Raw genomic sequence first — 27,538 nt, forward strand, 5'->3', positions numbered from 1 at the left:
CTAGATGACCAGTAATACATCGTTATCATTATGGTTATTTCAGCCCAAAGATTTCCAGCCATTTAAAATAATTGTATACAATGGCCCACATTAATATAATAATCGAGTGTACTCTAATAGTTTTTAAAATTGACCTCAGCCTGCCACATTTTTGATCATTTAGCTACGGCCCTTTTAATAAACCTCACAATTTGGGAGAATGCATCTTGAGAACCCTTTTCACTCATGTAGCCCAATACTACAGAACAATGATTGCCTTAAAGTTATTAATATTGTCCATTTGGATCTAATGTCCTCTACAAGGACCAATTCCATGTGTAGAAAGGAAAGCAACAAAACAAAACTGAGTTTAATTTACTTTATTTATAATGCTTTATAATAACCGTTTGATTTATTTGGCTTCCATGTTCCTGTCCCCAGCAGGGAATGTCCAAAGACAAAACATAGCTTTAAGTACTACAGGTTAATAGCAAAGGCCTAGAAAAAAACTTAAATTTAACCCATTAATAATAAAACTACAGTAACACTAGTGAATATAAAGGGGATTGATTTAATTGTTGACTTTTAAAATCATGCAATCCTGAAAAGTCCCGCTATACACTGGTCAGGTCTACATGGCTATGATCAATTACATTTACAGACACATTTTAACTCTACTTAACCAGTCATCTGTAAAATTATGTTTCCCCTGACTTACAGTTTGGGGAAACATTCAGCTGCATTCCATAACATTTAATTAATCACTTACAGGTGCTACACAGCTGAAGATCAGGTAAGAACTAATGAGAATGATCCTGCCATTACACAAGTATGCCTAATACTGAGATCATAGGCAAATCTGATACTTTCCAAGATCTTGTGTGAAGTTTAGTGTTGGTCCGGCTTTGATGCAGCAGAGTCTAGACTGCTTCTTCTTCCACAGTGATGTAGACCTGTGAACACTTACCTTCAGCGCTGTTGAAAGAAGTCAGCACAAGACAACAACAAGGTGACACCTGAGCATTTTCACTGAAAGCCCAGCACAAGGATGCTCTTATTCTGGCGGATTAAACCTCTGCTCAGGATGACATCAGGCAGGTATGAGCTGAAAATCTGCTTAGGTCACAAACGTTAATCTATATAAAAGATTCATTAGGTCCTAAAGTAAGCATTGAGCCAAACTAACTAAACATAGTCCTGAGAAGAGGTCCCGTCAGTCAAAATAATTGGCTGTGCCGGGGCTTTAAACTCCATTGACATTTTGTAAGGAATAGTGCAAGACAGCTGGCATTAAGACTTTTCCCCCCCGTCAGTGCAAAAGGCACCACTTTAATCACATGGGTCTTGTTTGTTTTTTTTGTAACAAACCCCAATAAACAATTAGTTTCATGGCTCTGTTACAGAGTGTGCAGGGTCATTGGGGCAAAAGGATTAACATTTGTGAATATAAAACACTCTTCAAAGTTAACTGGTAGAACAAGAAGACATTTCAAGAGTTTTAAGTGATTGGATACTGCAGCAGTCTGACTTTCAGATGTTCATTAAAGTTCAGAGTGATTACTCTCACTATTAAAATCACAAGATGGAAGTTAGGGTCTGTAACCTTTACAATCATCGAATACTTTTTCAAGATCAAATATTTCAGGGGCTGGTCATGGATTTGAACCGACATGACAAATTTAAGGTGGAACAAAAGAACAATAATCTTGACAACAAAAGCAACATCTCAACGAGAAGGAGAAAAACAAATAAACAAAAGATTTAAACAAGGGCTGGTATTGTGGAACTCAACAGGAGTCATTTGCTTATCTGTTTAAATCAGTGTTGACCACTGATCTTGTTGAATTCATACATGAATTAGTTCAATACATAATTATTTTGTTCGGAGTTCAAATAGACCAGCAATATGACACCCCCTGATGACACACTGTTCTAACCCTAACCCTTTGCAATATTGATTAGAGTTGAAACATACACATAACTCAGTGCTCATTTGCCAAATCAATCATCTTAAATAAGCAAGATATGAACATGATGGCTTGTGAAATAACAGAGAAGACAATATTAAGTGTTATGGGGTACATTTCGTATTTAACAAATTGCATAGTAATTTGTTCCTCATGTTGTGTATGGTGTGACAGGACAAAGTGTTAAAGGCATACTATGCAGGATTTTATGGTTGATATTTGTATAAAACCCAGTTAAAGTTAGCCCCTGCTCGCTGGAAAGATATAAAGCTTGCTTCAAGGTGGTTACGTTCTACGGCACAAACATGCCCAAATGTTTTTAGATTTTCTCAATCAAGTCTGCGGTTCGCCTCTTTGCTCTGCCTGTCTGTATAGCTTGGCCCCACCCTCGGTCAAACAGACACACAGCCCTTTCTGCTTAATCCAGAGCAGAGAGAGACAGATGGGGATTTAACCTAGTTGCTACAATTTCATAATGTCCCAACCCCACACTTTTATTGGCTGGGGGCTACACAAGGAATGACTCAAATGTCGCCCAAAAGGCAAAATACTGACAAAATAAAGACAGTCAGGGTCTCTGCAGATACAGACACTCCAACCCTTGTAAAGGGTATTTTATGATGATTGGGAGGGATAGTTTTGTTTGAGTCTATATGTTGCTTCTTTAAAAACCTGCATATTAAACCTTTAACACTGAATATACAAAGACATATTAGGCGTGGAACATAAGAGCAACAAGTGGATTTGATATTTGAAGAATGACCAGGTCAATGTAAATTAACTACAAGACGAGCGAAATTAACCTGGATTACCAAATGTAAGAATATATTTTTTTGCATTAACAAAATGAAACAATGCGGCTCATGATAACAGCTATTCAGTGCAATTACACACAACAAACAGAACCCACGTTGAAAACAATAATGTCTTTTTTTGGTATGTGGTCAACAGAGCTGCATGCACAGGTGGACCTTCAACTTTTTCAACATCTACAAAGCCTTCCATCCATGAATCAATGCACATTGCAAACAAGTACATTCATCCAATTTGTCTTACCTTGTAAAAGTTCTATCCATTCGAAGAATAACATAACAGAAAACAACAAAAAGGGGGAGGGGGGCTAAATTACAGGGTTCTAATACAGCTAAGAAAACAAGGATGAAAATGTAGACAAATTCAATCTGAAAAACAGTGTGAAATCCAAAATATACATTTAATATAAATGCGCACCACACGTAGAGGAATTGACCAAATGCATCGAGTACCTCAGTTAACATTTTTTATTACAACACCATCTAGTTTTAATCAAAAGCAGAGACATTTACAAACATACTAACCATGAAAAGAATAAATGAGGATGAGCGGGAGGGGCGGGGAAGAAAACATCACATATGCACCCTATAAAAACTGATCTCTAAACTGAATGTACACAGTACAGCGAGCCGAGGAAAAATAAAAAACAAATAGGATGTAATGTTTGTGTCTTCTAGTTTGGGATTGTGTGCAGTATTTTATTGTGTCTTTGCAAGAAAAGAAGCATCACATGTAGTCATCTTCATGTCAAATAAAACATCATAAAAATAAAAGAGCTGTTTGGAAAGTTTCTTTTCTTTCATCTTTAGTTACCATGAGTATTGGTGTTTAGATAACATAGCCTTACACAGGTCAGGGTCTTCCATCCACTGCTCTTAGTCAGGCAGACAAGATGAACAGACAGAGAGAAGGATGGGTGGAGACGGAGAGGAGAGGAGAGATGGAGGGGTGGAGGAGGAAGAGGTGGTTGTAATCCTGTCCGGTCATGCAGGGTTGGGGAAGTGGTGGTGGCGCAGTGAAAGTCGTCCTCCTTTTCCTTCCATCCATCCTTGATCCTCGTTAGCTGAAAGGTGTCAAAATGAAGGGTGGAGTTTGGTTTCGAGGCAGCCCAACAGTCAACACTTTCTCCCTCTCTCACTATTAAACCTCTATACTACACATACAAAGTGCACACCAGGGCTGGGTTCAATTCACCATCTGTCTGAGTCAGAAGGTTGGCAGGTCCGTCCATTTATTGAACATTTTACTGCGAAAAGGGTTGTGTTGTCAGAGATATCTGCACATTTTATATACACTGTTTTCAGATACTTTTTCCTGTTAGAAAATGTTCACATAATTTTCATAATGCTCTGTTGACCGTGTATTGCCCCCAACCCTAGCACAGACAGAAACATGCAAACTTGAACAGGAAATATCAGAGAAGCAAATGTGAGATCTATCCAAAGTATACAAACATACCAGGAAAATATAACTACAGTCAGTTGAGTCAATGCCTGAACGCAGTATATCACTGTAGCTCTTTTGACAGACAAAAATCGACATCAATATAGAAAATGTATATTTAAAGACGCTGGACAGTGAAGCTGGACATTTCTGTTACAGAAGTGTACACTGAATTACATATTCTGGGATGAAAATTAAGGAAATTTTTGACATCTAAAAAAAGGGTCATATAATGTGCACCTGGTTTAACCACAACAGTTCTGACCATGTAGGATCATGACTGTCTTGTGCGATTAGCAAATTGATGGTAAATTGGGCCACTATAGTTTTGAAATTAAACTTTACATGCTGTACTCTGCTTTTAAGCAGGCAACATTGCAATAATTCTCACCTGAAATCAACTTATAAATATCTTTGCTGTAATGCAACTATCCAATCAATAGTGGTTTCTTTTAAATGTACCCTCTATTTGCTAAACAACTATAAAGTGAACACTTAAGCCACTGTGACACATACCATAGAAACAGTGCATGATTGGTTGCGACACAACCATTTTTTTCTGGAAATTAACAAATACAGGGGTAAAACACAGAAAGGACAAAAAAGAGCTGTAGATAAAAAACACAAAACTACGAAGAGAAAGGCACGCATCTGACTCAGGCACAACAGGTGATACCTTGTCACACCCACCTAGTGATTTTTTTTTTTTAAACATACAACAGAAATATATAATTTAAATGTAATTTACTATACCCCATTATGATTTATTAGACATACTGCCAGTGAATAAACTATACTTATGCATACTTCACACTATTGAGTAGTCTAGCATGCAGGAAACAGGGAACTGGAAAAGCAAACTCTTTTTTATAATTTATCAATGACGGCAGGAACGGTCACTGAGACTGAACAAAGGCAAATCACCTCAACAGTTCTGCAAGTGACACTTCAAATTTACTAGGTATTCCTGTCAATTTTCATTCAAATGTAGTCAGCCTTAATGACACATTGTTTTGCTTTACAATTAGAACCAATGCTTGCACCAAAAATGCCTAACTTACAGGCAGGTCATATAAGTACAGATGATTTTACATGGTTCAAATGCATATTTAAAATCTACAGGTTTTTGCTGTAGAAATAGTTTTGTTTTACATGGTGCAGGGCTACAGATAAATATAGTTCAGTCGACAATAAAAAAAACTGTTCACAGAACACAGTGGTCAAATGTTACTCCTTATTCAAAAAGGGACTTTAACAGAGTGCAAGTAGGAACGAGCACGACTGAACTTTTATCAATGGTCACATTACATCAATATATCAGACTAACAAATCTTTTGCCATATAATAAAATGTACCATAGTAGTCAAACCAGGGTCAAGCAGTTCATGAAATCCCTTCAGACCTTTATCTGCAACCAGAGATCTAATACTTACCATGTAAAAATTCATTTTTGGACATCACCTTGTCAATAACGATTATGTCTACAGAAAGGCTTGAATGGTCCCAGTATTTCTGAAAATAGTGCAAACGGTATGGAACATTTATACTTTTGCAATTCAACTTTTGGTGGCAATTACATACCCCCCTTAAGTCTACACACTAGTCCTTTTAAGAACAATTATAATTTTCTTACTTTATACCTTTCACTTTGGCCATGTTACAAATAACAAGTATAACTTCTTTCCTGCAATTTAAATGGGCATGAATACTAATTGCTCACTTGAAAACTATTTGACCCCGGTTTAACATGAGCAAATACTATATTTGTTTGAAAAAGGACATCAAGGCTGTTATCCTGAACAAACACATACCTACAGACAGACTGAGGAGATAGCATTAAGTCATTTCAGCCTGCTGCAAACAGTACACATTCCCCCATGGCAATATGAACAGATAAAACAGTGTTAATGCACATCTTTGGACACAACAAGTAACTGAACTACTATCAGGAATAAAATCAATATGCTTGTTTCTCAAAACTGCAAAAGCAGATTTTGAACTTTAGTAATTTCATTTACACTGCGAGTAACATCTGAAAAAATACTCAACAACTGCATTTTGTCATCTACGTTACCAAAAGTAATCAGGCCTTGTGCCCACTGGGGATCTCATAACTAACAGATAACAAAATGTGTTACGAGACTGCAGTCATTGCTGTCGCAATACTATGATACAAATGCAGGGCAATTTCTTACATTTATTTATTGACATTCTCAAAAGGAGGTACACATATCCTGTAACCGTGTGTTCACATGGAAAGTGAAGCAAGATTTACTGTGGGATCACTTATGTATTCGCGTTTCTCAGACAAGAGTTTAGCTGCCCTCAGTTATTTTTTGTTGCTGTATGATAGCTGTAAGCTAGAGAGCAACAGCACACACTGAGGGTGAGTTTGTCTTAACTTTAAATTTAGTTCAGCCTCTGACTCAACTCTCAGAGACTAGTTCTACCTCTTTTCCCAGATCCAACAGCTGCTCTACCCCTCCACTCAACCCAAATACAACCCACACAAGACTCAGCCCCTTGACACAAGCAAAATGTACTTTTGCTCCAGTTCAATATGTTCATGTTGTGTGGTAACACAAATTTTCCATCTGCTGGCACAAATGGACACAAATCTGCGCCTGGATCTTTGAAGTAAAAATATCACTCTCTTTCTGTGTGAAAACACTGTAACTATAAAGGAAATGTGGGGAAAAAAAATGTTTTCTGACAAAATTAACAGGAAAAAACATTTTTGTAAAGAGGTTCCCAGTGGACACAAAAACTTTCCTTTCGGTAAAAACTCTAGTGTAGGACAAGGGGGTCCAACAGAGATTAGATCAACTAGATTAATGAAAACGCAGCACAACTCTACACTATAATCACATGACAAATTACTGAGACAGTTTCTAAATTACACTCTTTTGGGTTTAAGGTTTTGCCTACTATCATTCAGCAACTCAAGAAGCAGAACCACCCCTGTTAATATTTCTCAGGTTTGGAGAAATTGGGACACTTTTAAGAAAGTGTATATAGAAAAAATGTATAAGTATAGAGTGTATTTCCTGCTGTGAATGCAGCTGAATCAAGACTAAATGGAGATCATGTCCAGAAGAGAAATATTATTTGGGGTGATGTGCAACTGTAAAGAGATGCTAAAGGCTTCATTTCACCTGCTCTATAAAAACGGATTCATACACAACACCAGAATTCTCAGTGCTTTGGCATTACAGAACATCACAACGACACAAACCATCACTCAAACCAGATATTTCAACTGCTGTTCCACAACTTTACAAAAGGTTAACATGTTGGTCAACACACAAGTGACGCAAGGGAAGACAGCATCTTCCAAGAAAGATTACAAATGGTGAGTGAAACCCTAACCTCTGGAATCCATGAAAAACACCAGCAAGTCTCAGAAAATTAGCCTCAACAATATATACCTTGTATAATTTCGAACACACCATTGGAAATGTGGCATCAATATTAGCTGGCGTCAAGAAGCTTAAGTTAAATTCATCTACAACTCATCCATGACTTTACAACCAAAAAGCCAGCACGCCACATAATGCTATGAGCCAAAAAATGCAACACTCGCATGATCTCTTGCCAACAGGGTTACAGTTTCAAAATCAACACTGCTGCCTGAACAGAAATGATTTCAAAGTACATACAAGAGTCACACATAAACCAAATATTAAATGTCAATTTCTATGTATCACTCAATGACCAGTAAAAATTATCATTGCATCACCATTAAACGCAAGGCTTTTTGATGTATTGTATATGTTCAATATTATATTGAATACTTTTATTATATAAAATTGTAATTTAACTTAATCAGGCAACTCAACTAAAATAATTTGCTCTTAATGGACAGCAATTCTGATTGTCAACAATAAATTATTTCATTCACTATTCAATCCAAGCAGAATATCAAATTGTGTTTTTTTTCCCTTCGACCTTTGCCTAAAAACATGACTTATGTGACATTATGTCTGATAAGGTCATCAACATTAACATCTATGTTTATTTTTCATTCACCTCAATGTCTTAAACTGAGGTACAAACGTTCAAAAGTGAGACTGCAAAACATTCAATTTGACAACAGTAAAATGTCAGGAAATATTACTGACATGCAAAAATGGCACAATCACTCTGTCAAAATTTTGTGTCCAAAAAATCATCAGACACTTTTTGATTCTTGCAATTATAACATGACAGTGAAATATACTAAAATTGTAAACTGAAATGTAATATGTATACAACATTACTGTGAATGCAACATTTACAGAGAGTTGATGTGTCTACTATTGACAAGATGAACAATGTAATTTTTTTTTCTTTCTAAAAATACAATCCAATCCGAAAAATCAGGCCACACAAAAAGTACTGGAAAATGATAGGGCAATACTTTGACATCTGAAACCCATGAAGCCAATCAGTCAAGGAACTATTGTTACAAAAAAACTTACAAACCAATTCAGCAGTCACAATACACTTCGGTTTAACTGAAATGGAATGAAATGGAAACCAATTACCGAAGCTTGATATTTAAGCCAGAAAAATGGTTCTTTTTTGTGACCCACTGGCCATAGTTGCTGGTAAAAGCAAAATTTTAAAAGCCAAAACAATGTTCATCAATTGGTACATCTACACAGTCTCTGAACTGCCAGAAAACAGAGTAGAAACAACAGCCAAATAGACTGCTTTTCACAATGCCTATGTTCATGTTATCTCTAATAACTGTTTTTCTTTTTGTTGTCTGAAAGCAACAAGTGGCTGACAAATTTTGCAATTACCAGCAGCGAATTTTCGGTAACTATCAGTGTATTTTCTTAATTTGGGGATAATCACAGCATCGATACAACAAAACTCTCTTATAAAACCCTCCGTGCAAAGTAGCACGGTGAATACATAAAATCCATATTGCACACATTCTCTGAAAGACCAAACACATAACAATTTCATTTTTAAAGAAAGCTAACTTACCTTGCACCTACCTGAAACCAAAGGACTGAGTTTTGAAAGTCATTTCCTTGCTCACCTCACCCGTCACATCATAATAGACTTAGGTCATTCTGTATCCATGTTAAATTCTGAGTGATCATACACCACCATACCCTCCGTCTCTCTCTCTACAGAATGCATTATGGGCACAGAAAATCCTGACAGCAAATTTAATGTGACCCAAAAAACAGATAGTGAGCAATCAAAAGGACTTTTTCAAACTCAGCATTGGTATTTTCTTCCTCTTTCATGTAGTTTAGGCTATTTGAGCGTGAACCAGACTGGCTCATTCCAGGTCTAAGACAAATGTAGTGATGAAGAAGACAGATAAGAGCTTATGACAGAAGAAAATAATACAGAAAAAGTTGTACCCACCTCCCTTGACGTCTAGCGGTGTCGGTACTCTCTCTCCCTCTCTCTCTCACGGTCTCTGTCGCGATCCCTCTCACGGTGGCGGTCCCGTTCCCGACTGCGTTCTCGGTAGTAATCCTCATGTCGGTCGCGACTGCGAGACTTGTGCCGTCGGCTCTTTTCTCTGGAGCGGCTGTGGTCTCGTTCCCTTGAACGCTCTCGCCTGGCAGAGACATAGGCATCACTGGAGTGTGTTCCAGGGTTTCAAAGGTCTTAAAAACTGTTCTTGTACCACATTTGTAGTTGTTGGTTTATGTCTTTTTAGTATAGCTTCAATGTCACAACAAATGGCTACTTCACTACACATGATTGAAGTCTTACCTGGAAGCGGAACCGTAGCTCTTTGACTCAATGCCGTGGAGACAGTCCTGCAGGGAGCTGATGAGGACCTTGCAGCGGTCGTCTGCTGACACTTTGGACTGTTTGATCAGACTGATGGCTGTCACCAAGGTCTCTATAGCGCTGCCATAGTCAGCTAAAGAGAATACAAGGTTGCATTAAGGTTTCATTGGCTACAAGTTTTGGTGTTCTGAGCACACCCATGGCAAGTACGTATCCTGTATTACAATGTATGCTACCTGCACTGGCGTCAGACACTGCTCTGGATATGGCACTGGAGGAGATGGCTCTGTTCCTGTTCATGATCTCCTCAAACTCTGCCTCGCTCAGAGGTGTCCGTGATGCCTCCATCTCCCTGGGAATAGACACAAACAATGGTCAAGGTGTGAGTCAAGTCAGCTACAAGAATGTATCTGGAATGAACATTGTATAAATGTGTGAGCCATTTATTGATTTAATGATTATAATTATCATTATTATAACTCAACCACTCATATTCTTACCGGCCTCCAGGACCGTAGTCCCCTCTTTCATATGGTGGCGGGCGTCCGTATGGGTCGTTTGGTCCAGGGGGCCCCCGGCTGTCGTTCGGGGGCATGCTGTTGTTGCCGGGTGGGGGAAAGAACGCAGGATTGACGTGAGGTGCCGGAGGTGGTCCACCTGGTGGGGGGCCTGGCATGTGAGGAGGTGGCGCCAAGGCCATCGGGGGCCCAATGGGGCCTGGAGGACGAGGAGGGAAGGGTCCTGGGGGTGGTGGTCCCTGTTGAGGGGGTGGGGGACCAGGGGGAGGTCCGTAACCTGGAGGAGGGGGGCCTGGGGGCAGGGGACCCATTGGAGGTTGGCCGAACTGACCAGGGAAGAGTACAGGGGGAGGAGGCCTGTCGCCACGATTTGGTGGACCAGCGAGGGGAGGGGGGAGGCCCTGGCCAGGAGGTGGTGGTCCTGGAGGGCCAGGGGGACCAGGAGGACCTGGAGGGGGGCGTGGGGGACCCTGCATGCCACCTAAAAGAGAGCACAAATAACAAAAGAGAAGTGCATGAGACAAAGGAAGATCTAATCACCATCTTTTGTCTCTGTTAAAGCAGGTAGAGCTCTCCCCAACTGCTTTGAGTTTAATGGTGAAATCACAATATCTCAGGCAGGCTCAGCCAATTCATCAGTTGGTCAAACTCTGATTTTATCATCCAGGAGCAGCCTGTATTTTTCCTGTTTTCCTTCATTTGAAGAGGCGTTTTTGGTACCTAATAAGGAAGTTTAAAGCAGGGACAATGACAAAGACAGATAAGGAAGAGCAAGCCATAGTTTGGGAAGAACAAATGACAAAAGGCCACAAAATAATGCTGCAAATGACATCAAAAGGAAACAGAACGGATGATGAGATACAATCGCAGACTTTTTTTTAAATATCAGAGGCCACTTCTGAGAGGGCGCACTGTCAGAGTGAACCCCAAGAGTTTAACATGGCAAACTCATATATATTTGATATACTGTACATAGTGCAGTAAGCAAATATATTATTCCATGCATGGGCCACTCATGAGATGTCATGTAAGGCAAATAGGGACTACAAGGTTTTGTAGTTTGATGCGTTTAAATTAAAATCTCTCACGCAACTGCATGAAGAAACAATCTGGAGCGGAAATGTTTCCTTGACATCAAGTCTTTACACATCCCTAAAGCATTACATGAAGAAGAGGTTCAGAAGTACGGTACGTATTCTGACTAGATTTAAAAAGTTAAAAATGGCAATATGCTTAAGGCAGTATGAATGTGGTTGAGTAGGCAGGGTGGCCTTCAAAAAACCTGTTGTGTTTCTGCCTCTTCAGTCTAGAGTATATTCTTTCTAAAAACCACTTTGTTTGAATTTATGATCTCAATTGACCTTCAAAGAATAAATCACATCTCTAACTTGCTTCAGTGTGAACACAATTTTTTTTACTTTGGCCTCATGTAGGGCCAACAGTTTTAGTTGGAAAAGGTCTATTAATGGATATACTTTGGTGAGAAACTCAGCTGTTTTTTGGGCACTCAACCAGACAGTTTCAATGGCAGAAGTACTACCAATAAACAGCTGAGGGTTAGGATAAAAAAAGGCGATCGATCAAATCAATCAGATCAATCGAGGTGTTTCACCTCTGCCGCGCCAGCTCCCGTTCCTGCCCCCCGGCGGGAAGGGATTGAAACTCATATCCATCAGAGGGCCATCTTGGTGCCTAATCAGATCTGGTCTCATCCCCGAGCCTAATGGGGAAGAAAGCAAACCAATCACAACTCTTCCCTTCGTAAACTTTCCTCCTAACTGAAGGCCTGTTACAGCCCAGCAGCATGGGGCACCAGCCGCTAAGCGAAAGAAGAGATGTGAAAAAGGTGGGATGGCGGGAAAAAGACATAAAAATGGAGAAAAAAAGAGAAAAGCTGGCAACTCCACTCGCTCCCACTACATGTGTAAGGCGGCCAATCCAAGATTTGTAAGGAGTTTAAAGTTGGTAGCTTGCCAAGTAAAGCCAAGCTAACTGCTTGTCAGGGAATGGTGTTGGAAATGTCAGTGAGCAGAAAACTGCAGCAAGGGGAGGATTATTTGTTCAACTGGAGGTGAAGAGGGACAAAGAAAGAACAAACCAGATGGGAAAGGAACCATGCAATAACATCCCCGCCAGGAGACATTTAATGGGTGAAAGCTCCCTCACAAGAAACGCACACTACAACAGACGAGCCTCGAGTCCATGCGGGTGTGAGTAGTAGCAAAGCCTGGACTGTGCTAACAGACTAGCACTTCCAGACAAAAAGCAAAACTTTAATTACTCTCCATTCCAGTTTTCAAGGCACTTGTCACACCATGATGGTTATTTTAATCTATTGCACCACTATATTATTGTAGAAAGAAAATCCCCACATGAATGACAAAAGCTTGAAAACATTATTTAAATCTCAACAGGTGATGGAATAGGAACAGAATTCGACTTATTTATCAGTGATTTTCTGTCTTTTCTGCAATCAACTCACCTTGTGTGTCACGGGACAAGCGTCAACACAGTTAACAAGGTCCAGGAACTTTATTTTTCAGTCACTTGCCTTACATTATAATTGTTGAAACGTTTAAAACAAATTAGGGAATAGCTAGCAATTTGCACCAAGTGTCAGCTGCTGAATTAACATGCAGATGTTCATAACATATATTTAGAAATATAACACCTGTTGTAGCGAAAACTGTAATCAATATAATCTACTTACTTCCCCTTATATCTGATTTATGCCCTTTTTCAATTGTATCTTTCAAAGAAGTTAACTAATAGGAGCTTTATCTCTACCATAGTGGCGTAAACACTTGTTACCAAACTAACCAGGAAAGTGTGGCGGTGGCCCTCCAGGCCCAACGGGACCAGGGAAGCGGTCTCCTCCGGGGCCAGGTGGTCCAGGGAACCTGCCTCTGCCTCGACCCATGGGGAAACCTCCACGAGGGCCTGCACCAGGGGGACCAGCTTTACCTTCGCCAGACATCTGGCCTGACTGGGTACCTGAGGAATGTGGTACCCAGTTTGTTAATTATTATAAATAACAAATATGCCTGTGTTCATGAGACTGTATATAAAGTCCTATAAAGTTGTCCATTTTGCTACAGTGCGAGTGCATTTCCGCAGACTAACTGATGTGTCACAACAATTATTTTACATGTCCGCTTTAAACCAGTATGATTAAAAGCGTGCAAGTTAAAATAACACTTGCAGAGTATGTTTTCAAATATGCCGATGCCACATTTATCAGGGTTCGTACACATTTTTCAAGGTCAAATTCAAGCACTTTTCAAGCACTTTTTAGGGTAATTTACAAAATTTTCCAGCACCTTATTGCTGGGGTAAAGTACATATCTACAGGAATATATACTTATACTCATGATTATTTTTTTCACTTTTTAATCACAATTATGTACACTGTATATGCTCTAAACATCTAAAATGAAGTTTCATGATAGCAAAAACTTCAAAAATTAAAGGAGAACACAAAGTTTTTTATCCAAAAAAAAGGGAAGCCGCTCGGTGTTCTTCACGTACACCTGCACTGGGACAAAGAGAGACCTGAGAGCACCCTGTAATTTTGTTTTTTGACATAAACTTTTATAAGCTTTTCGCTTATTGATCAAAGTTTATTAATATTGAACATGTTATCAGTTCAACTTTGCATGAAATTCACCTTCTCCTCAGCCATCCATCTATTGCTACCAGGCTGCATGTGTGATTATACACACAATGATTTTATTTCTCCTTGTAATATGAAATCTATCCAGTCTGATCCCAATGTTGCCAAGACTCAGAGTTATAATGTCAAGCACTTTTAAGCACTTCAACTAAAATCCAAGCACTTTTCAGACCTTGAAAACACAACATTGAAATTCAAGCACTTTCAAGGATTTCAAACACCCGTACGAACCCTGATTTATGCTCGTCCTACTTACTTTTGCGTGACTGCATCTCAAACTGGCTGAGGGACTGTTTGTTGCATGGTGTGACGATGGGATTCTGTCCGTGGAGCTCCCTCTTTGAAAGCAGCTCCATTAACTTTCTGGATGACGCCTCCGAGCCCACACACACAAGTGCAAACCTGCGAGATGAAGGAAGAGGACATACAAAAGTTAGTACTCCATTTTATAGCCTGTATTGACATAGACTTAAACAAAATATTATCACCATTACCCATAATTTGAAAACATTATAACCAGAACTACAAAATAAAAAATCCAAGTGCAAACATATGTAAATATATGTACCAATTAGTAATTATCATACCCTGATGTAGGCTGTGATTTAGTCCAATTGTGTCTCAAATTGATCAAAAACAGCTCACCCTTTTGATTGGCCGTTGGCTCTGTTTTCAAAGAACTTGATCTCCAGCACATCCGAGATGCCTATCGACCGGATAGCTTCTGTCAGGTCCTCATCTGTTGTCCACTGCATAACGAAAGACAGCATCATTATATTTGCACTGACTTGTTTAATTTGATATTAATGTAATGTTTTAAAAGTTGCAGATAAATGTCTACATTTGGCTTGCCACAGAACTCTGATACCCACCCATGTGAGGTTTCCTATATACAGGGCAATCCTTTTGCCTGTGTAGGTGTACACAACGTTGGGTGGGGCACTCTTCCCTCCCTCTGAGCCACCTGGTGCAGGCAACGCATCCAGGTAGTCACGGTCTTCTGGAGCATCTCCATTGTTGGCTGATGGGGATATTACATCATCATACAGGTCGATCTGCTCGTGGACTGGGTAGTCAGCTTCCTGCTAAGCATGAGAGCAACATTTCAGTCAAACAAGTATGAAACATTATGAGCAGTTATGAGACTTGGGTTTGGAATATTGTTGAGCAACTTCCTCAGTCATCAATTAGACGGTCATAATCAAATGGCAGAGTCACACAATAACATTCTGAATTTTAAGTATGTCCAGAACACATCGCATGCAAGCTGGGGGAGGTGTCTGAGTTTGCTAGTCTGGTGTACAATTTTAAAAGGAACAGTTGACAGTATCTACCCATTCCAATGACAGTGTAACGTTGGAGCCGCTGGAGCTTAACAGCAAAACTTTGCAGTGTTCTCCTGAGAAACATAAATGGGGATTTGACAGGAACGGGAAATAGCTGATTTTTTAAAACGTTTCCAAAGTCTCCATCCTCTTCAGCTGCAACACTGTTCTGCTCCAGAATTGCTTTGTGAAAAACTATGAAACTTCACCCGACTCTCCATTGACATGAAGGTGAGTAAATCATAAATATTTTCATTTATGGGTGAACTGTTCCTTCAAACCAGTTTTATTTTAGTCAAACTGAATTATCCGACATTTGTCAGGTGTAGTTCGAGAGAGATAGGAGCTTGTGGCTACTTTGCAAAAACCCTCTGATAGCCACAGGTTGTTACCCTCCTTTGTTTAGTTGTGATAAAATAGAACAGGGCTTCACGACTCAGACAAACTTCAGTGTAGATAACTCTCATCAGTCATGAGTAATGCAGGTTCTGCTGTCTATGCCACATGCTACTTTGCTTCAATACAAAGCCTCATTATGATGTGCTCTCCCTGGAGCTGGTAGAAAACTTAGTGCCAGGCTGTTAAATAGACACATTGTCAGCCAGATTTTACGGAGTGTAATCCTAGATTTCTTTAAGTGCCTGGGGCGAGAAAACATCCCAGTAAAGTGCAGTCTGGCGGGAACTAAATCCAAGTAAAACAGTCATTTTGTTAACTAATTAATAGTGTTGCAGACACTCCCAAATTGTTGAGTGCATTTACTCAAACTTATTGAGAAGGTCGTGTTGGGATAGCATAAAATGAAAACTGTCTGTAAACTGACTTTTAACACTTTTAAAAATGTTTTTAAATTAGTAGCATCAAGCTTATCTGAGTAACTCGTATGCAGGAAAGCTAAATCAATGAAACGGGAAAAGTGCGACTTCAGTAAACTCCAAACGTGAGCAGCTGAATGCATGTAGAGAGCGCACAATGGCTAATCATAACACACACACACCCTGTCGTTTCTTTACCGCGTTAGTGGACATATTGTATTCTCTAAATAACCTACAAACAAAAACGAATTATTTGCATCCCAGATTAGACTAATAAAGGCTTTTATGGCTGTAACGAAAGGGGGCGTGTGTGGAGAATGAAAACAACATCTATCTAACATCAGTGCTACACGATGCTAACGATTCTTAACGTTACATCCACTAAATGTGTCTCCAATTCATGTAATTAACGTTTCATATCTAACCATTGACCACAGTTCAATTCATTTAAGTTTCAACCTTCAGTCTGCTTGTATAAACTGGCAGTAAAAATCACGTTAAGGTTAACTTCCGACATAATTACTTGCAAAGCTGCTAACGCTAGCTAGCTAACGCAACTGCGTTTGTTTGGCTTGCTAGCCCGCCACAGACGGTCAGGCCGAGGCCTGAGCTATGACTGCTGAACAATGAAAGCGATGTCTTTTTGCATCAACCCTAGTAAATAATACACATTTGCACATTGCATTTGATTTACTATATGCAGCATATGCCGTGTTTAATGTGGACAACTTCACTCTGTGCAACGTTTCTAGCCGATAACTTGCTGAAGATGCAGGTTGGCAGCATGGGGAGAGGCGGCCTGTGCGACAGGGAAGCTCGTTTGACACGCAAAACAGGCCACTATCCGATTATAACAGCAACAAAGGATTTAGCAAATATGCTTTACAATAGTACCCTTATTCTAAATGTGCTGAGTGTGGATATCATACCTCCCGAAATTCCTCCTCTACGTCGGCGTAAATGTCGATGTGATCCACACCGTCCGCCATTTTCCTCTGGCCCGTCGCTCTCTCCTGGCGGTGCAGAGCAACAGCGAGCCACAAACAATGAGACGGAAGACTCGCGCCCCTGCTGGCCGACTTCAGTAACTACAACAGCTGCTGCAGATCATCTAAACACGCTTACAATCAGCGTGTGGTGAAAAAAAGGAGGTAAGTATTGTCATTATGGTTTAATAAAGAGGCTAGTATAAAAGCAAGCCCGAAAATTATTAATTAAAAAGAATGATTAAATATTCAAAATTCAATAAAAGTTGTACATTTTATCATAATATTACATAATTTCGAATCTGGATTTTTTTTTTGTGATCTAATAATTTGGTCAAATGTTTCCTGTTTCTCATAATGTAGACTTGACTTATAATAATAATAATAATAATAATAATAATAATAATAATAATAATAATAATAATAATAATTCCTAACTTTTAATCTGTTCTTTCCTTTTCCTAACAAAAATGACCTTCCATAATCTTCACCCTGAAAGTCATATTGGAATGATAAAGAGGATTATGTCAAATGAAAAGCTGAGTAGTTGTAGTATCATCATAGGATGTGGTGTATTGTTTTATAATCCCTCACAAAGGGATTTACTATTGGGTTTTTCTATTTGCTGTTGTGTTTTGTGATTTAGTATGTCTTTTTTTTATTTGCTGTTGAGTTTTTCCTATTTTGGGTTTGTTTTGCAATTTGTTGTGGTGTTTCCCTCTTTTTTTCTGTTGTGTTTTCTTATTTGCCATTGTGATTTGCGCTTCTGGGCCACCACAGTCTGCACCCCTGAACACAGACAATAAAAAACTTTACTGGATATTGCTACATGTTTGAACAGTCATTTGTACATTATACTGCAGCATCTGAAGAAAAAGATCAAATCATCCTGATGCTGCATCATTGTTCATATTTTCCGTTGAAGGACATAAAAACAATGCACTAACAATCATCAAAATTATTTTGTAATGACCTTGTGGATGACTGTGATGTTTCAGACAATTAACAGAATTCAAATACTTCAAGCACTTTGTCAACGAAAGGTTGGTACTGATTGATTGATTGATTGTTGACATTACATCTATACCCTTATCTATTCCCTGTTTTAGCCTGGTATTATTGTTATTATCTTTATATTGACACTGACAATCATGACAAACAACACAGAACACACGGACAACAAATACAGTACAAAAACCATATGGACAGTTTAATTGACTTGGTACAAATCATGGCGTCAGTCAACCAACATACAATGACACATGTCAATCATACAATATACAGAATACTGTATACTGGAAATCACAAACAGAAATCGGACATAAACAGGCAAATTCTCAGGCAATTTTGTCGTCAGTGTGTAACTTAAAGACATGCTTTGTAAGGTGATTCAGAGATGCAATAGAAAAACGCTACGGGAACACTCACAGCCCAAAATACAATGAAATGCTGAAGTTAAAAATATGAAACACAAGCAAATACAAAAATACCTTATATGCAATTTGATTTACACTGTTAATTTACATTGCAATTTCTAAATGAGATGAAACTACACCGCACCTTTTTTTCATATGACATCTTGTTTTCCAGAGTCAGTCAGTCATGATTTTATAAAATGTTATTGTCATTTATGGCGAGTACCATAATAAGTACAACTTACATGGCAATGGGAGTAAAGTAGACACAAACAACATGGCTGTCATCTTAAAATATCATTTTTCTGTTTTAATTCCAGTAACATTTGTGTTTTGGTACAACTTCATCTTTGCAGGGGAATACATTGGACCACGGAATTGCATTTTGTGATTGACAAAATCTATAAAGACATTTTGAATGAATGATTGTAGCTCTACATCCTGCGAATGTTACGGTTTCCAATCGAACGGACAAAAATAACTGAATACAAGTATGCACAAACACACAGAAAGACACAGCTGATAAAGACAGAAAGGCAGACATTTTTTAAAAGATAATGTCACAGAAACAAACATTTTTGGGGTGCAAATTGATGTATAAACTCAAAAGATCTTCTCTATAACATATTTATATTTATATGACTTGTATATGTAATTCCATTGCTTTCTTGGCACAGAGCCGTCGCCCTTTCAGATTTGCAGAAGATTCACAGAAACTAATATTGCAAACGACCTTGTAAAACATTCTAGCAGCAACACTGATGTTACACAACAATGTTTACCATATATCGGCTGTAGCCCTTCTCTCCCTTCTCTCATTCATTGTTTAAAAAAGCATGTAGTCTACAGATGAAGCATTCAGGATGATGGAGGATTCGATATGCATGCTTGCAGTTGCATATATAATATGCATGTGTGTCTGCAATATACAATTCAGTGGGATGAGGGAAATGAGAGACATATTTTCCCCCCCAGACTTCTTGTTGCATCTTTTGACTCATAAGCCCCCGTCATCAGTGCGTGTCAGCTACCACCTGCATCTCTTTAGTCCCTTTTCATTTTGAGATTCAAAGGGGTGTGTGAGAAAGAAACTAATGGAAAAGTCTCCATGGCAACAACAGCCCATTAACTTGATTTCTTTGTAGTTTTTCGGTTTGTGTAATATTTCCAGGAGTCGCCCAATAAATGCTCTAAAAACCACATCCAAGGTCAGTCGTGAGGGACTAGGTTTGTGGTCATTGTGAGCAAAATGTGCAGTATTAGTTTAAAAAAGAAATCCACTTGAGGTGTCCAGTATCCAAACACATCGCTTGACTCATTCCAATCTCCTCTTTTAAATGAGAATGGGTGAAACAGCCAAGTTGTCCGTCATCAGGAAGCAAGCGCAGAGAAGGAGAGACAGGCGAGGAAGAGGGAGGCTGAGAGAGATATAACAGACGCTCCTCCACAGTCATTGGCATTTTCCTACGGGGACAAAAGAGAAAGTGATTTCACATAGAGTTGAAGCATAAAGTTTATAAAAGTGTGCTCATCCAAGCATGTTAAACACTTGTTGCTGGACAGACGCAGAGGGGGAAAATACAAAAATAGACTACTCACCCTAGATAATGCCCCCACGAACATTTACTACCTACATGTGTAACATTTTGGATGCAAGTGGTAATGCACTTTTCGCTTTTTTGCCACGACTTAAGCCTTTTCATACATTTTATGCAATAAAGCAAAGTATGATAGCAGATACAGAAGCTATGACTCATAGCAACAGTACATCACCCAATTATAAAATACGATTTGGTGCACAGTAGTGTAGTAAGACACCAAGTAAGTAAGAAACAAGGTGTGTTTTATCAGAATGTAGACGCTTGATCTAGGGCTGCCGCTATTGAATACTTTTAGAATCGAGTATTCTATCGATTATCCCATCGATTAATTGAGTAATCTAATAAAAAATTATTTTGCATCATTAAACAACAATACCAAATAATGCATAACGAAAATGACAGGGCTGTTAAATAGACCAAGCAATTGGCTTTTATTCCTGAAAAAAGGTAAATATTCCAACTATTCCTGACAGTGGGAGTAAAGGTGTGTGTGTGTGCACGCGTACGTGAGGGAGAGTGAGAGAGACGAGATGAGTGTGTGTGTGTGTGTGTGTGTGGAAAGGAGTTATTTAGTGTAGGCTATTACTCTCTTGCAATTTAACACAAATTAGTTTCCACATCTTAACATGATATCTAGTCATACCGACATCAGGCTACAGCCTTTACAAATACCATATGTTCTAACTAGCGATGGTAGGCTACATTAAATAAGATAACATCAATGTTTACGTTAGCTTGTGTCAGTGACACTTGGTGAGCTGGTGCTAACAACTGGATGCTTTCGGTTCAGATGTTGAATCATTGTTGATGTGCTGTTGTGGTACTCTGCTTTAAAGTAGACACATTGCACTTTGTTATCTTCTTTTTTAAGAGTGATCCCAAATGATCCCAAACTTTGGACATTCTCTGTCTTTTACGTTTCTTGTCTCTCCGCCATCGCACCAACTCAATTCTGAACGCAGCGGTGTGTGTCCGCAATAACAGTCTGTGTGGGAAAATGATCCCTGAGCTAAGCAGGCCACATCACGCGGGTGATAGGAATTAAATGAATCCTCGAGCAGAGATTTTGCTTCGACCATTTTTTGTAATCGAATTATTCGAGTTACTCGAGTAATCGTTTCAGCTCTAGCTTGATCAAAGCTGCTTTACACCAGCTGCAGATTCCAGGGTGATTCATGAGTAATCAACCAATGAGAAGCTGACCTGGGGGTGGTAGGCGTGGCAGGACTCGGGGCGTCGGCGAATCTTCTGTGACCTCATCCTGTCACACTTCACAGAGGCATTATGTGCAGTGCGGTCAAGGAGCGACAACTGGAGCGGGTGAGGTTTCTCTCGAGTTCTCATTCAAATATTAATCCAAGCGTTTGGGGCAGAAAATTACACATTTCACAAACGCACCATAGCAGGCACAAGGAATATGAGTGAGAGGGGGCAGCTTGGTTCAAGGCGAGGAGCTTAATCAAAACAAAATTATAGTGTTCACGGTGGGAAGCTGGAAAGAGATTGTGTCCTTGTTATTACATTACAGAATCCTGCTTGTTGGTCTGTCGACACCCTCTGCAGAGAAAGCGAGGGAGTTTGCAGCAACAGCACTGCAGTACAAAGACAGGGCAGCAAACTGATCATGTCTATAGCTACATTTTGATCACTGACTTAGAGTATATTTTCAAGGTACAGCTGTAAAGTACAGCTCTGTTCTACCTTTTCTTCTTCTACTAACATCGAACAAATGTTAAGTCTAACTCTAACAATCATTTCTCCAGATAAACCAGCATCCTCAATCAATACCAGAGTATCAAAGGATATATTTGACTTCCTTGGGCTCCATGTTGATGGGTGGGAACTGTCTGGAGCAGTCGCAGTCTGCCTGCACCACCAGCAGCAACAGGTTGCTCTCTGGGATCTGTTGCACCACAAACATCCTGACACACACACACACACACACACACACACACACACACACACACACACACACACCAACAAACAGATGTGTGTGAAAATATGCACACAGACAAAAGCACAGAGATAGAAAACCTCTCATGTAACGTATGATATCAATATTTTGTCCAGTAGGGGACGCCAAGCTATGGTAGATTTAATGTCCATAAAGACCTGTTTGACTGATTTCTTTTTAAATAATCAAAATTTTATTTGAATTTATATGAACTTTGTCACACTCATATCCAAAAATCCTATGACCACGATATATTCTAAATATAAAATGAGAGACAAAATAATAAACACACAACAAATGTATAATCCTACACTGACATGGATCAGAATCCAATCTAATTCATTGATTGAATACATTGATAAAACCCCTCAAATCCCAAATAATGTTTCACATCATCATTAATAAAATTGTTTCCATGAAAAAAACACCAAATAAAGTAATTCCCAAGATTCATTTGAGTTGGTCATACTGGATAATGGAGTGCAAAAAACATCATGAAATCTAAGACACTTGTTCAGAAGCGGTCCTGTAAGCGGTTTGTGCTGCGTTATACCTCTCTTAGCCTCATGGGGGCGTTCACGCTCAACCTATGATCACAAACCTGCTGAAATAATACAGTGACCACAGGACCGCAGCTTCTTCTCTCTCTGTCAAACACACACACCTATCCTCTCCCCCCCCCCTCCTTTTACCTCCGACTGTTTTTTCCATCTCTGTGTCTGTCACCTACTCTCCCCCATCTCTCTGCTTTTTCATTTTACCTCTCTTAATACTTTCTCTCACTTTTCCAGCCTCTCTCTCGCTCTCCACACGATTCTCGGTCTTTCTCTAACCTCACGCACCCTTATCCAATTCCGTTCCTTTCTACTTATTTCCCTCTCCCTGACACTGTCGTATAAACACACGCAGCTCTCAGTATGCAGAGCGGAGCAAAGCCGTAGAAAATGGATTTTGGAAGGACAATTTAATATGACTGGTCTGGGGCTTAGAGAGGACTGCAGTGCAGATCCGTGTTTGCATAAGTGTGCATGAGTGTGTGCTTACTTTTGGCAACGTCCGCACTTGATGATGCTGTTGGTCTCTTTGACTGACGGCTCGTAGACGAAGCTGGGGTACTCGGTGTCACACGGCTGCAGGATGTCTCCTTTTTTCTTATGAGCTGAGGCTAACAGAGGAATAGATGCGGGTCATGTCTTGAGGTTAGGAATTGGATTAAGTGTTTGACATTTGTTGGTAACTGACAGGCTGGGGGAGTGTAATAGGAGAACTCTGGGTGCTATTTAAATGCTTCACACTTAAGCCATTTATTGCTCTTTCTACCATGACCAGAGGTGCTTTAGCTGTTTGTCTACTCAGGGCAAAAGGGAATTTGGAGTATGTGTGCAGGTAATAATGGCTTTGACATCTGGATGTGAGCTATGCTTCTTGTCTGACTTCCCCAGCATTACGTTCGTTTCAGTGTAAGACTTTGCTTAGTTCTTGTTTTGAACAACGTGCCAGTCGCCCCTTTTCCCACTGAAAGCTTCTTACATAATCAGGCACACCGAAAATTCATTTTGTTTGAAGTATCCTATAAACACGACATCACACGCAAAAAGCAATTAAAAAGATAGCTTTCCAGAACACCGATCCATACAAGAACTCTACAAGACAGATACTCACACACGCTGAAAGATGGCTTGGCTGAATGGGGGGAATGGTGTTGGTGATGATGATGATGCGGAGAAGGAGGAAGAGTTGATTGACAGGTGGAGTAATGAGGAGGGCGAATGTGTGATCGATGGAGAGGCGGAGGCAGATGAGAAGTGAGAGGATGAGACAGGATGTTGTTATTCCATAATGACCTCTAGAGCGGTGATCAATGACACACACAACTCATGGTATAAGCCGGTATTGAACTGCTGTAACATGTTTCGCACAGACTGACATGACTGAAGTGGGTTTTAAATGAGTGAGTGAAGGGTTGTATCGGCCAAGACTTCATACATTTATGTCAACACTGAATAATTTACTTGAAATCTATTTAGATGTAGAAACAGTATCTTATTTGTTAGGATTTATACATACTGCACATACACACATAAAATATATGATATCATTTATTCATTTACTTATATCAGTCTCTATAGATGTCTCTTCATATTCTCTTTTTTATATACAGTGTTATAAAAAGTACCCAAAAGTCTTGAATCTAATAGTAAATGTACTTCCGTATCAAAAGTACAATGTTAATGTATATTATGTGTATGTATATACTGTGTACTACGGCTCGACTGGTTATCGGCCTGTCCAATATTTAGTATTTTTTGATTTTTGAATCCAGTGGGTTTTTGTCTGTTTTGTTTTGTTGTTTTTTTCGGTCCGACTGTCAGACTTGTTTCCTCTGTGGCTCAGGAGGTCGAGTGGTCATCCACTAATTGAAAGGTTTGTCGTTTGAGTGGAAAAGCGACCTTGGGCAAGATACCAAATTCCTCCCAGTGTCACTCTATCAGTGTTTGAGTGTGCATATGAATGGTTAGTGGTCCTGATGAGCAGGTGGTGCCTTGCAGGCAGCCTATGCCACTAGTCTGTGTGTAAGTGTGTGTAAATGGGTCAGTGCTGACTTGTGTTGGAGAGCACTGTGAGTGGTCTGCTGTAACAGGTGAATTTCCATGGTGTGGGATCAATAAAGCTCTTCTTATCTTATCGTTTATACATTTCATAGCATGTATTGAAGGACTTTTGTCATGAAGAAGAATAGAGTTTGAGCTTCACTGGCCAAACTTTGTCTTCAAGAGCTCACCATCAGCGAAGTGGTCTGAGTGCCAGAAGCCACAAATGTTAAACTCCAGGAGAAACCTTGAGAAGAAGAGAGGAGAGGAGAGGAGGGTGGACAGAGAGAGGGAGTCAAATTAAACGGCTAGACCAAAGCAGATTGCAAGCAGATTGCACACAGCTTCCAAAAACTGGGCCAGGACCCAAAGTTGTGTCAAGGGAATATTAAAATGGGTCCCCAAGTTATTCAGCAGTAATTGGTGTTTTTGGATGTTTTCCTTAACTGGATGACCAGCCTGTTCTTTTTAATGAAGCTGCTTGATGAACCATGTGACTTCAGATATTTAAGCTGTTAATATAAAGACGTTTGGGATGATCATTCTAAAGGAAAAGTTAAACACTTGAATATTAACTTTCTCATGAAGCGTGTTGGGGACTAATTAGTAACAAGCAACTAGTTTAAAAATGATTAAATAAAAAAATTATGTAATTAAATCACAATTACTAATCTTAATATTTGTGATTGTCTAGTTTAAAACAATTCAGAAATGTTAGAAAATTATAGAAAACATAATCAAATGTAATAATTTCTTTCTAGCATTTTTAGCATGGTAACTGAAAATCTGTGACCTATTACATTTCAAAAATAACATTCCCGGCACTGCTTATGAATATGAATGTGTCGTCAAAAGCCAGTTAGCTTAGTTTAACAGCTCTATTCAGCCAGGCTCTAAATCCACCTACTGGCATCTTTAAAGCTAATCAACATGTTATGCCTTGTTTGTATAATCCATATAAAAACATGTTAACACCGTTGAACGAAATGTTGCGGTTTCACAAGGGGTTCCATATGTGTATATGTATATATCCTTTTGCAAAGCTAACTGACTGTTGGAAGTAGGTTTATATTTACCACACAGGCAAGAGTATTCATCCTCCTATCTAACTTTGAGCAACACGGCAAATTATGTTAATGTTAAACTGTAATGATTTTGTGCGGAAAACTTTCCACTGCCTTTACACACAAAAAGAATGTACTGTACGTGATATATTACAATAGAAATGTACAAAAATCTCCTTTATTTGAAGATTCTGACATGCTGTCTGCCCCTACAGCAACACTTACAGCAGGAAGTTGGAGAGAAACCACTTGAGGGCTGCAGCCAATCCATAGAACGGCTGAAAACATAGACGGACAGATCAATTACAGTTACTGCAAAATTGATTGGACCATCATGTTGATAATATTGAATGCAGAGTGAGCAGACTGTACATACACTGAGAAGCGGCCGGGCGCTGCTGACAGAGTGCGAGTTCATCTTACACATGGCCTGGTAGTCGAACAAGGACACCCTGAGGAGACACACACACACACACAAAAGCACATGGTGTTGCTCTTCAGGCAGTATTCACTGGCTTACATCGATTCCTTGACCTCCTAGACACTTTTACACACAGTGTGGCACAGCTGAGTTTAACCTTTCTAGAAACCCTGATCCCTAACTTAATTTAGAGAAAAAGGAACCTGAGAGGAAATGTTCTCCCTAGGATTATTTTCCTTTTCAAAACAGGCTATTAATCTAAAGTTTTGACTCTGCGACACTGTGTTTATTTGGTCCTTTAGCAGGTAGAAGCACAAGAACACACAATTACACACACAAATGTGCGGATGCATGCATATACAGAGTACAAACATACACACACACACACACACACAGTCAGTGAAGTTCATGCATGCTCAGAACCGGTTACGTAATATCTTGTGTCAAATGAAGCATGACGAAATCTTTTAGCCTTTTAAAAATAGCACATCACTCATGAGATTTCAAACATAAAAGACGGGCGAAAAGTCAGAGGGAGAAAAATCCGGAGCAGTCAAAGAAGCTCAAAGGGAAAAGCAGGGCTATCTCCACCGCAAATACAAACACGGGGCGAATTAGTAACCGTCTGCACGTCGAAAAATAAAGCACAGGGCAGAAGCTCTAACATTACATATCAACAAAAACAAAGCTTTTAAGTCTCTATAATGGCAGTAAAGCTTGCCCTCCAGGCTGTGGGTTTCATGCAATTTAATGCACGGCTTAGGTGCAAGAGAACTGAAAGAAAAACACTTGCAAGCCAACATCCTGGTTAAGAAAAGACTCAACAGCAACAACTTCTGTTTGCTATACAGAATGCAATCAAATTCAAGAGACAAATTCAAATGCATGGTGCTGTGAGCGTGAGACACTGAGATGCACAATATGGCACTTAGCACTACAGTGTGGGGGCGGCTTTATGCCTTAGAGATTTAGAGAAGTTTAAATAAAGTCTAACATGACGGAGTTCTTCCAGGCCCTGTCAAGACTCTATAGGACGCACAGCTATCCTGTCGACGAGCCTGGAAATGACAGCAAGACGTTACCTTTTGAACATGCCCATTCTGATTAGTGTGGTCATCACCGATCCGTCAACCTCGCCAAAGAATCGCCCCGCCTATCAGAAAAGACAAAGACACTTTCACCTCAATGGGAAATCTACTATCAATTATTCCTCTATGTTTTACTG

The 27,538-nt window shown here is 39.5% G+C and overlaps 2 protein-coding genes across 10 annotated transcripts in view; both read right to left on the bottom strand.

The window, feature by feature from the left end:
- Window positions 1-344: 344 nt before the first annotated feature.
- cpsf6 (cleavage and polyadenylation specific factor 6) lies at window positions 345-17,360 on the bottom strand. Of its 8 annotated transcripts, none has more exons than XM_030439314.1 (11): window positions 17,211-17,360; window positions 15,014-15,223; window positions 14,787-14,890; window positions 14,398-14,543; window positions 13,289-13,462; window positions 12,081-12,188; window positions 10,451-10,949; window positions 10,187-10,302; window positions 9,930-10,083; window positions 9,573-9,792; window positions 345-3,822 (listed from the first exon to the last, which is right to left on the bottom strand). In XM_030439314.1, exons 1-10 carry the CDS (start codon window positions 17,268-17,270, stop codon window positions 9,585-9,587), a joined length of 1,779 nt encoding a protein of 592 aa, XP_030295174.1. In that variant the 5' UTR covers window positions 17,271-17,360; the 3' UTR covers window positions 345-3,822; window positions 9,573-9,584. The 8 variants fall into 8 exon arrangements, with proteins under 8 accessions (XP_030295174.1, XP_030295175.1, XP_030295176.1 ...); XM_030439315.1 differs by having other exon boundaries at window positions 13,289-13,450; window positions 15,014-15,226; window positions 17,211-17,355; XM_030439316.1 differs by having other exon boundaries at window positions 9,573-9,771; window positions 15,014-15,226; window positions 17,211-17,355.
- Window positions 17,361-18,451: 1,091 nt separating this feature from the next.
- The window catches only part of cacna2d4a (calcium channel, voltage-dependent, alpha 2/delta subunit 4a), a 90,204-nt gene continuing 81,117 nt past the window's right edge, over window positions 18,452-27,538 (bottom strand). Inside the window, exons 32-40 of one of the 2 annotated variants that reach the window (XM_030439677.1) lie at window positions 27,396-27,466; window positions 26,269-26,344; window positions 26,118-26,170; window positions 25,020-25,075; window positions 23,900-23,920; window positions 23,282-23,402; window positions 22,090-22,205; window positions 21,487-21,569; window positions 18,452-20,146 (exon numbers count right to left, since the gene is read on the bottom strand). In XM_030439677.1, coding sequence (XP_030295537.1) covers window positions 20,054-20,146; window positions 21,487-21,569; window positions 22,090-22,205; window positions 23,282-23,402; window positions 23,900-23,920; window positions 25,020-25,075; window positions 26,118-26,170; window positions 26,269-26,344; window positions 27,396-27,466 — 690 coding nt within the window. In that variant the 3' untranslated portion in view covers window positions 18,452-20,053. The remainder of the gene's footprint in view (window positions 20,147-21,486; window positions 21,570-22,089; window positions 22,206-23,281; window positions 23,403-23,899; window positions 23,921-25,019; window positions 25,076-26,117; window positions 26,171-26,268; window positions 26,345-27,395; window positions 27,467-27,538) is intronic. The other variant, XM_030439678.1, reaches the window with a different exon arrangement.

This window comes from Sparus aurata, chromosome 14 (genome assembly GCF_900880675.1).
Source record: "Sparus aurata chromosome 14, fSpaAur1.1, whole genome shotgun sequence".
In the NCBI taxonomy this organism is placed as follows: domain Eukaryota; kingdom Metazoa; phylum Chordata; class Actinopteri; order Spariformes; family Sparidae; genus Sparus; species Sparus aurata.

Bases quoted from the DNA above. Each gene is read 5' to 3' on its own strand.
- cpsf6 (XM_030439313.1), bottom strand. From the start codon at position 17,270: ATGGCGGACGGTGTGGATCACATCGACATTTACGCCGACGTAGAGGAG. The intron at 14,544-14,786 runs GTGAGCTGTTTT...TTCATCTCGCAG, and splicing joins GCCAACGGCCAATCAAAAGG to GTTTGCACTTGTGTGTGTGG. The intron at 10,303-10,450 runs GTAAGAATATGA...GTCTATTCCCAG, and splicing joins GACTACGGTCCTGGAGGCCG to GGAGATGGAGGCATCACGGA.